The following is a 10,775-nucleotide window of genomic DNA, read 5'->3' on the forward strand; positions in this document are numbered from 1 at the left end:
TATTATGGATAGTGCCATCCCTGGGCTGGTGGTCCTGTTTTCTATAAGAAAGCAGGCTGAGCAAGGCATGAAGTGCCAGTCAATAGGCAACACTCCTTCATGGCCCTGATATCAGCTCCTGGCTTCAGGTTCCTGCCCTGTCTAAATTTTTGTCCTGATTTCCTTTGATGATGAACTAGGATGTGGAAGCATAACACATCAATAGTAATAGTGATAGTATTCATCACACCAATAGTGACCCTAACTAAGATAATGACCTCGACAGAAGCTACAGGAAAATGGAAGATTTGTGTAATTGAGGAGGAGGCAGAAAGGGCATTTGTTTATTGAATCCTGGGGTCCATGAATGGCGGTATTTTAACTGAGGATGCTCTTGGAGGAATGGAGAGCTAATTCCTTTATGACTGTAATTGGGTTTACCTTACCACTCAAACACAAGTGATAAAGTCAGGGACTGTGAACTTCCCAAGGATAAGTTAGTCAGGCAGACATATCAGGCACTATAGTTGTTATTAATTACTGTTATTGTATAATTATTAATATTTGTTTATAAAAGGGCAGAGGCAATTCTGAAAATAGCATAAACTTGGTATTTGAACTTCACACTCACTCTAACTCTGGAGTGTTTCAAGTCTAGTTCTAGGCAGGGCTTTGTCTTGATATAGACTTCCCTACTCTCCTCCTTCCAAGTGAGGTCATCTAAAACCACAACATTATCACTAACATCATCCTTTAGGAAAAGAGACTGTAGAAAAGAGATCTTTGCATAGTAACACAACTCTGACATAAAGTTGACTTAATCATCATAAAAACTCAAGAGAGATGAGAACTCCAGAACAGTGCCTTGGGAAAACTCTACCATGTTGCTCCTAGTTCTGGATTCCTTTCCTTTTTCAAAAATTTTATCAACAGCCATTTTTTAACATAAACATGCATATGTAATATTCTATGCACACATTACAGCTTTTAATGTTAGCTATAAAGATTTAATACACAATATTCATCCTTACCAAAAACAAAGTCAAAATGCAAACTTAAAACTTTAAACAAAAGCCCTACTAATTTAAAAATGTTTGTGTTGGGTACCATTTGTACCACACAGTTAATTTAAACATTTCATTTGGTTGGACATTAAAAAGCAGCAGTAGAAATACATTCATGAGGGTTTTAAATAGCAGAATAGGCAGTTTTTGCCATGCTGGTGAAGCAATATTAAATATAAGTTTTCAAAAAAAATTTAGTTCAAGTCACAGACCTTTTCTCAGTAGGCACCTCAATGCAATGCAATGCATAATTAGCTGCCTTAGATGGCCTGTTTGGACAGGACAAAATCCCTTTCAAAGTGCAACTTTACTGATTTTGGCATAAAAAAAGGAGTCTTAAGAACAAGATCATGATTTAAAAAGTGTAAAGAGGAACAGAGGAAAGAAACCAAAGCAAGAATGAAGGGGTTTAGTGGCAATCACTAAAGTCTGCATTCTCGGTCACTGAAGAACACCGTGCTCCATCTGCAGCAGGGCTTGCCCCAAACCTCTTACTGTAGCTTGGACCTAATTTGCTTGGAGGTAGTCTCATCATTCAAATGTTTTGTTGTGTACCTGAGAGCATTGAGAAGACCTTCTACACTATTAGGAGGTTGGTCCTTTAAGAACTTCGATGCAACCTTTCATATCAATTTTGGAAGTTTTGGCAATGCTCCCACTGGATGGACGTTGTCATAGAGTATTATGATGCCCACCATTACCCTCAAGCAGAATGATACTGTCTTTTCATTGGTGATCTGATTCTGTATTCTGGACATCTCCTGCATGACTCTGTATGCTGTGGTGCTGAAAACAATCAGTGGTATTTTCTATTGGTAGATTTTTATTCTCTGTTACAAATTTTATGGTTGTATCACTTAAGGTTCTCAGCATTGTGGTGACCTCAGCATAAAACAAAGACATTCGATTTGCTAATACATCATTTACCTCATTTTCTCCTTCTGCCCCCGCATTATTAATCCTTTTCTTATTTGCTCCTCACCTTTCACTCCCTGCCTTTGGTATTCCTATTCCCCAAACTCTCCAATATCTCAGCTACACTTTTTCTCAACGACATCACTTTCATAGAGACTTAAGCCTGCTCTGGTGTTCGTAAAAGAAAATGTGCGGGGCATGTAGAGCAGAGAATATTCAAGCGGAAGTTGAGACCACTGATAGTTTCACTTACCAGGTAAACTGATTGTTAGTCATTTAAATTCCCCAAGATAAATCTTTATTCCTGCAAACACCAAACCAAACAGAAAAATGCAAAAGAAATTAATGATCTATAAAGCAACCTAAGAGAAGAGTGTGACCAAAACCGAACCTGTTCTTGGTACAGACAGGATACCAGCCCCGGAGAAGGTCCAAAACCAGCCCCATAGGCCGGTCCTGGCATCCAGAACGGTCTCTTGCCGCCCCCTGCTGGGCGCCGCGGTCAGCTTAGCAAGGATTTAGGAACCGCCGCCTGGGGGCGCAGATTCGATGACGTCACCCCTGCGCCCGGCCGGAGGCCGGAAGTTAGCCTTTACTTCCGCCCTTCCATCCTTTCTGGGCTTCTAGAAGCGGAAGTAAATGGTGTCTACCGCGAACTTTGGTATGGAGCGCGAATACAAACTACGGCACGGGTGAGGTTGGGAGCTGCTGCAGTGTTTCTCAGCGGGTCGCGAGGCTCTGCCCTGCAGTGCAATGCCATAGCAGAATTGCGCGGGAGGGAAGGACAGCCTGCGATGAGGGGTTCCGGTGGTTCTGAGTTTAGACCCATCCTCTGCACTTTAGATAGCAAAGGAGCTCGGATTGTGTCAAAATTCGTAACTTTAGGGACAGTGCCCACCCCTTACGTCCTTGTGTATGTGGGGGATTAAGGAGAAAATGTACGTGAAACGTTGAGTTCTGGTGTTAAACCCCATTGTGATTCCGCTACCTTTCCCCCACCTTGCACGGAGGTGGGCGTTTTGTTGCGGTTTTCTTTTCATGGGGACTGAGAAATGTTTAGTTTGCGGGAGGTAGTGTGTCTCACAAAAAAGTGTCTAGCCTCTTTATTCTCTACCTCGCTGGCGATATTTTGCCTTTTCTTTTCCAGATTGGAGCTGTGATGGTAGAAACATCTGCTCCTTACCTTTTTTGGAGAGATCCAAAGTCTCCTATCTAAGACAGATAGGATGTGGAGATGTAGTTCTGTAAAAGTCACTACACTTAAATGCTGGGTTAAAAGATTGGCTGGATTGTGGTGCCCCAGTGTCAGTGATTAGCTGTTTTCTTCAAAAGGCCGTTAACTGACCATCTATGGAACAGAAGGGAACATAAATCCTCCTCCTTAGACCTCGCTAGTTACAGTCACCAAGGGTTTTTTTTTTTTTTTTTTTTTTTTTTTATCATATTCGCTAAATTTAACATTACTTAAGAAGATGGTTTATTTTGAGAGGAAGATCAAAGTAAATTATTCGATATTTGCTTTTTTAAAAAATTGCCTTAGGTTATTGTAACCTCTTGCCAGAGGTTACAAATTCAGCTCAACAATCTGTTTTAAAAGGGAGATTGTGTTTATGCAACACTTTGCTTGTACAGCTAGGATTCAAGAAATTGACCCTATCAGAAAGAACAGACAGTTTAACAATATAAATGAAACTCAGAAAGGTGTGAGCGTGTGTGTGTGTGTGTGTGTGTGTGTGTGTGTGTGTGTGTGTGTGTGTGAAATAGGAAAGTAGAAAGCACTGACTGGGAGAAAGGGAATCTAACAAGGGGATGGGCAATAAAAAAATTATGGGGAAAAACAATAGGGCATGTTTCTAATGTAGAATTTAGATTTATGTAAGTTATATATGTATATGCATGTGTGTGACATGGAAGCAAAAGAAGAACTTTGGGAGGAGGAAGAGGGCCAGTGGTGTGGGTCAGTGGTAATGAGGGCAATAAAATTATTGTTATATCAGTTAAAAATAATGTGAAGACAGCAAAGACAAAGAGATTAGAATGTGCCAGGATGTTCAGAATAAGATTGCTTTGTTACTCTTTTTGAGTGAAGCTACATGTGCAGTTTGATGATTTTAGGGTTAAGAAAGAGGAAGAAAGTCAAGCCCTCCTGGTGCTTATCTTAAATGGCATTAATCAGAGGAGGGCTGGTTTGGGGCTTCACAGATGCTCAGTTCAGTCCTGGGCATGTTGACTCATTTAGAAGTTATTTGTTTGAGAATAAGTTATATAAAGAGAAACAAAATCAAATTGTGAAGATCTAACAGAAACCCTAACAGATCTTTTTTTTACCCCTTTGTTAGGAGTCTTGGCATACCTTTTGCATATTTTTGGCTTATCTGTATTAGAATTTCTCTTGAATATTCTGTGGCATGTTTATCTGTTTACTATAGCGCTAAATATCTGAAGAGAATTCACTAAAAGTAAAATTTTTCACAGGATAAGACGAGTATAGTTTAAGAATTATACTGTTTTTCCTCTTTATATCCTGTTGGATCATTTTGCACTCTTACTTTTATAAAGCTCTTTATAAAACTTTGTCTGACTGTAATCTGATAGTGTTTAGTTCTGTTCTCCAGCAGAGGTCACCCATGAGTGTCTGGAAGGGAAATGGTACAAGCTAGAGCCTTAGTTCTTTTTGAATGTATATTTTTTCTTTAATTACTTGAGAGTTTTGATCATATTCACCCCCTCGTCCAACTCCTCCTAGATCCACATTCCATGCTATAACCATTCAACTTTGTTCTTTCTCTCTCTCTTTCTCTCTCACCATTGAGTTCAATTAGAGTTACCTATATTCCTTTGGTTATATGGCCATCATTGGAGTGTTTGACCTACTAGGAGCCACTCTTGAATGAAAAAAAAAAAAAAAAAAGAAATAAAAGGAGGACATGACTGTTTCTAGGTATGGTGGAGAAAAAGGTTTATTGTAGATATGAGGGACAAAACAGCCAGAGGCATATGGAAGAGTCCAGGGTGGACATGACAAGTAGACTGAGCTGGGCTGTGTGAGGAGCTGGGGAAGGGAGAGGGAGAAAGCGGAACCTTGTATGGGGGCCAAGAGGCCAAAAGGCAAAAATGCTAAGAAGGATTAAAAGAGCCAGCATAGCCAGAATAGCTGGATTATATAGGGATGGGCAGCTGTGGGGAGGGCAGCCCAGCCCCTGGACTGGAGCATTCAGGATAGGGTTGGGGAAGGCCAACCTGTGACAGGTAAGGACTGAGGGGTGCTGGGAGAACCTGGCAGCCAGGTCAGCTTTGGTGTGTTAAACAGGCACCTCAGCCATTTGTCCTAGATTTAAGACCAAACAACCCTTAACTTAGAAAACCAATTCCTCCTTCTCCTTTATGGTGTTGGGGTTCGAACTCAAGTCCTCATGCATGCTGAGCACGTGCTGTGCCACTGAACCTACCACTGAATACTCTGTTCCCTCAGTTCTATAATTTTGAAGATGGAGATTAACTTAGAAATATTGCATTACAATCAAGGAAACAATTTGGTCAACTGAGGTGGAGATTGGTGTTGGTAGCTGTTGTCCAGAGATTTGAATAAGCTAGGAATCAATGTGATCCATTAAAGGATACTATAAATCCAGAAAAAGACACTAAAGATGGAAACTAGACAATCTGAAGTGTTGTTTTTCGGGGCTGTATTCATGGTTTGAAATCAAGGTGGCCAGAAACAAAGAAATCTAGTGTCTGTGGGAATGGTCAGGTCAGACATCTGACGAGTTGAAAGGCAAGATGGTAGTAAAAATGCCATTTACTAGGAACAAACCAAGCTGTAGAAACCACAAAAAAAGAGATTGTGTGTGTGTGTGTGTGTGTGTGTGTGTGTGTGTGTGTGTGTGAATGTTGGGGGGAAGGGGGACTGATTCCAGATAGTCAAAACAGGCACAGTAAAGTAAGAAGAAGATCCAGGGGCAGGGCAGTCTTGTGCAGCAGTGGTGCTATTCTGCTCCTCTTTATGCTGAAGGTGGTAGAGCCCTATGTCCGTAGGTACCCAACACAAGTGGTGAGGCGGAGTCTGAGAGCAGAGCCAGGGAAGGGTGAAGGAGTAGGTGTTTTCTTCTGGAAAGGGCCATTGTATTGAAAGGATCATAATACTGCCATCGACTATTTAACAAGGCATCCTATAGTATTATATGTTAACATTGTATGTTGTTTTACACAGCATTTGAAAAGCTTTGGGCTATCTGATGATTATGGCGTCAAGGAACGTCTGGTGTATGACAAGGAACTTCCTCTTTGGTTCGAGAGGTTGGATGATCCAATATTCAGCAGAAATTTTCCTCAAATCGATTTCATTGAGGCCTTTTAGTGTGAAATGTGACGGTAAAGACAGGGAGCCCTTGAAGAATGAGGACCTACTGAAGAACTTACTCACCATGGGAGTTGATGTTGACATGGCGAGGAGACGGCAGCCTGGAGTGTTTAACAGGGTGAGTACAAATGAGCAGGCGCTGAAGATATTCCTTCTTTCCAAAGGAGCTAGTGACAAAGTCATTGGTAGTATCATATCAAGATACCCACGAGCCATAACACGCACTCTGGAAGGTCTTTCAAAAAGGTGGGAGCTGTGGAGAAAGATTATGGCATCAGACCTTGAAATTGTAAATATTTTGAAGCGTTCTCCTGAATCCTTTTTTCGGTCTAATAACAACCTAAACTTAGAGAATAATATAAAGTTCCTCTGCTCTGTTGGATTGACTAATAAATGCCTCTACCGACTGTTGACCAATGCTCCTAGGACCTTCTCCAATAGCCTGAATTTGAATAAACAAATGGTTGAATTTTTGCATGAGACCAGTATATCCTTAGGTCACAATGATCCCACAGATTTTGTCAGGAAGATAATTTGTAAAAATCCTTCCATCTTAATTCAGAGCACCAAACGGGTAAAAACTAACATTGAATTTCTACAGTCAACTTTCAACTTAAACAAGGAGAACCTGCTGCTTCTGATATGTGGCCCAGGAGCTGGAATCCTGGATCTTTCCAATGACTGTACCAAAAGGAACTACACAAATATCCAAGAGAAGCTGCTGTCTCTGGGATGCACTGATGAGGAGGTGCAGAAGTTTGTCCTAAGCTATCTGAATGTGGTCTTCTTGTCAGAGAAAAAGTTTAATGATAAAATAGACTGCCTCATAGAAGGAAAAATCAGCATTTCACAAATAATTGAAAACCCTAGGGTTTTGGATGCAAGCATAAATACTTTAAAAACTCGAATCAAAGAGTTGGCACATGCTGGATATGACTTGAGGTCATCCAACATTGCTCTCCTGTCCTGGAGTCAGAAAAGATATAAAGCTAAATTGAAGAAATTAAATGAATAGGACGGTACTGGAGGAGTCTCAAGGAATCTTACAGTGTAGTGCTATTCCCAGTTTGGGCATTTCCAAAACAAAAGTTTTATTTTTTTTTAAATAAATATTTTTAAAAATGTTTAAGATTACATTTATTTGTATATGTGTGTTTTGTTTGTATGTATGTATTTTGGGGTGTGTGTGTGTGTCTGCATGTGTTCACGTGTGTGTGCATGCCGTGGCACATGGGGAGATTGAGGACAGATTTTAGGAGTTGGGCCTCTGTGCTATGTGGGTGCCAGGGATAGACTTAGTCATCAGGCTTGGAGGCAAAGTGTCTTCACTCACTGAGCTGTCTTGCTGGCTCATAAGTTTTGATTTTCACCACAGACTCATGCATAATGACACTGTGGATATTTTGTTTTATAGGTCATAAGAACTCAGTGTGTGCTCAAATATGGTCCTTCCAGCTACTCCTTCCTAGTTTAAGTTAACATAACAGTCTATATATGGTGTAGGCTGTGGCTGCTCTGTCCCTGAATTCTACAGTAGGACAGTGTGTAGAAAGGTTGTATGGAATTTGCTTTCATAGTTCCCGTTCAGCTTTTAACAGTCAACAGACTTGGTTTGAGGACATAGCTTAGTGGGTGAAAGCTTTCTCAGCACATGGAAGGCCCTTGGCCAGAGGCCCAGCACAGAAAAAGAAATTGATGATTTTGTACGTGTTAGTTCTGTTTATTCTCACTGTTTTCATTCCCAAGATGTTCTTTTATCTCAATATAAATAATTAGGGTTTAATTTCAGAGTGTCATGCCAGTAAAAACAGTAAAATGTTGAGTTTTCATCATTTACATTTTTCATTTGAACAACTAGTGTCCTCCCCATGACAAAATTAACTATGGGTTGGTATATTTGATTTCTTTTATACAGGTGTGACTTAGAAGGTAGAATAATGGCTACTCAAAGATGTTAATATCTTAGTTGCCAGAAGCATGAAGATATGGTACATTGCAGGTATATTAAATTAAAATGTGCTTAAGTATCTCAGCACTTGGAAAGCTGAGGCAGGAGTATTCTGAATTTGAGGTTTATAACCTTGAGACTGTCTCAAAAATGCTTATGTTAAAAGTCTTAAGAAGGGGAGATGATCCTGAATTCTTTGGGTGGTCATTAGGTCATCTAATCAGAAGGCCATTAAAAATGGAAGAAGGGTATATAAGATGTCAGAGGGATAGAATGTAAGAAAGACTTGTCTGCTGTTTTGGGCTTTTATAGAGGAACGAGCCGCCATAGGTAGGGAATGTAGGTGGCTTAGGCACAGATACATTCTCCTTTAGGGATGGCACAGAAGCATTCTCCCTTAGGGCTGATCCTGTTGGCATGTTGAGATTAGCTTAGGGAACCAGTATCCGACCTCTGTCCTATAGTGTAGGAAAATAAGGTCTGCAAGGCCAAGAGATGAGCCAATCTGAGGTCTGCCTGAGGGCCTAGCAACAGGTGCTGTCAGAGGTCCTCACTGTGCCCAGCCAATGAGAGGCAACCACACCATGTCACCAGACGGGCCCCAGCCTGGGTGCTGGGAGGAGGGTATATAAGGCTCTCCCCATTGCTGAATATATGAGTCTGCTGGTTGCTTTTCACCTCACTCACATAGTCTGTGTCAGTGACTTCTCGTCTTCTCACCCTCTCCCCAGAGAGAGCCCTTAGGACACAGCAACACTGGCACCACTAGAGTAAATTTGTGTTGTTTGTAGATTGTACCTGGCTAGCAGAAACTGTGTAGCAGTTGTGGTTGTAAATGCCATTGGGTTATATAGGACGAACAGAAGTATAATATACAGCCATTGGGCATTAAAGACATGGGGGCAAGGATATGGGTGTGACTGCCAGGCAAGATTAACGTTTCAAACAACAGGGTTTGAGTGCAATTGAAGGAGAGCCTTTTTTTTTAATTAGTTTTTTTTTTTTTTTTTAAGATTTATTTATTATGTATACAGTATTCTGTCTGCACATATCCCTGCAGGCCAGAAGAGAGCGCCAGATCTCATTACAGATGGTTGTGAGCCACCATGTGGTTGCTGGGGATTGAACTCAGGACCTTTGGAAGAGCAAGCAGTGCTCTTAACCTCTGAGCCATCTCTCCAGCCCTTTTTAAAAAATGTTTAAATCAGATGAGATGTTAGAGACACCCAGATCACAGAGTTAAGCACATCGGCCTGTAGACAGACAGGTGTGTTGATGAAGGTAAAGGCTCAGGCTCCCACCAGGGAGCCGATTCTTGAAAACAAGTAAGAGCAACAAACACAAACTCCAAAGTTCCCAAGTACTATTTTGTTGTTGTTGCTGTAAGTGAAAGGAACATTTATAGATTCAGTGGGTGTGTTTGAGAGTAGGTAGGACATGAAATCACAAGAAAGAAGAAAAACTTATGATATTGTCTTCCAGAGATAAGCCGCATTTCGGCCACCCTTCCTGTTTTTCTTTGTATAATATATCCACGCAAACATACAACGTGGCACATGTTATTTGGGCATAGTACCTTGGGAAAGTACCTTGATAGTTGATGATGGTGACACTGAATGTTCAAAAGTAGATGGGAGAATTATAATTCCGTATTAGAACTTTACAGTGAACACAAAGCATTCATGCATAGAAGTTCAGTCTTTACACATGCTGCATTAAGAAAAAAATTTCAAATATTTATTTGATTAATAATGATACAGAAAGGATGGGGTTGCATCAGTGAATCTTTTGTCTCTGTACCAAATACACTTAGAAATTAATCAGCTTAAAATCCTTGTCAAAAATATGGTTTAAATCAGAACCAAAAACTTGTATTTTATATTTGCAAAATAGATCTTGCATTTTTCTGCTTTCCTTACTTAGCTAAGCTCCAAATTTAAAAAAAAACAAAACAAAACAAAAAAACAAGTGAAAACAAATGGGGAGTTGTCAGTCATATTGAAATGATCAGAAGAATTCAGAAGCATGAGCATCGTTTGAGGGAGTAACACAATAATGAAAATGGGCAAGAAGATCCATATGGGGGCTGGAGAGGTAGCTCAGTGGTTAGGAGCACTTGCTGCTCTTGAGACCTGGGTTTGGTTCCCAGCACCCATATCAGACAGCTCACAACTGTCTTAACTTTAGCTCTATGAGATCTGATACCCTCTTCTGGCCTTTCTGGGCACCTGTATACATGTGGTGCACATATACACATTAAATAAATAAAACATACAAATGACTTGCTTACAATTGTTTCCTCCCTCCCGTTATCAAAATGAATCCTGTCACAGCAGGTTCTTGAGGCAATATGGCATAAACAGGAATGAAACTTGAAGAGCCTCAGTGTCAGGAAATGTTGGCCTTTAAAACACCTGTCTGTCAGCCATGAGATAGTCAATCAGACTTAGGACCTTGTTCTTCCTGGGACTGTAGATCTAGCCAAGAACTAATGGCTGAGGAACTCATA

At 40.6% G+C, this 10,775-nt stretch overlaps 1 protein-coding gene and 1 pseudogene across 2 annotated transcripts; one reads left to right on the forward strand and one right to left on the reverse strand.

Moving 5' to 3' along the window:
- Nucleotides 1-1,015: 1,015 nt before the first annotated feature.
- On the reverse strand, nt 1,016-2,787 carry LOC114687297 (annotated as a pseudogene).
- On the forward strand, nt 2,549-7,452 carry Mterf1 (mitochondrial transcription termination factor 1). 2 transcript variants are annotated; one of them, XM_028862623.2, is made up of 2 exons: nt 2,549-2,650; nt 6,169-7,452. In XM_028862623.2, exon 2 carries the CDS (start codon nt 6,194-6,196, stop codon nt 7,331-7,333), a length of 1,140 nt encoding a protein of 379 aa, XP_028718456.1. In that variant the 5' UTR covers nt 2,549-2,650; nt 6,169-6,193; the 3' UTR covers nt 7,334-7,452. The 2 variants fall into 2 exon arrangements, with proteins under 2 accessions (XP_028718456.1, XP_028718461.1); XM_028862628.2 differs by having other exon boundaries at nt 2,567-2,619.
- Nucleotides 7,453-10,775: the final 3,323 nt, after the last annotated feature.

This window comes from Peromyscus leucopus, chromosome 3, assembly GCF_004664715.2.
Source record: "Peromyscus leucopus breed LL Stock chromosome 3, UCI_PerLeu_2.1, whole genome shotgun sequence".
Classification (NCBI taxonomy): Eukaryota; Metazoa; Chordata; class Mammalia; order Rodentia; family Cricetidae; genus Peromyscus; species Peromyscus leucopus.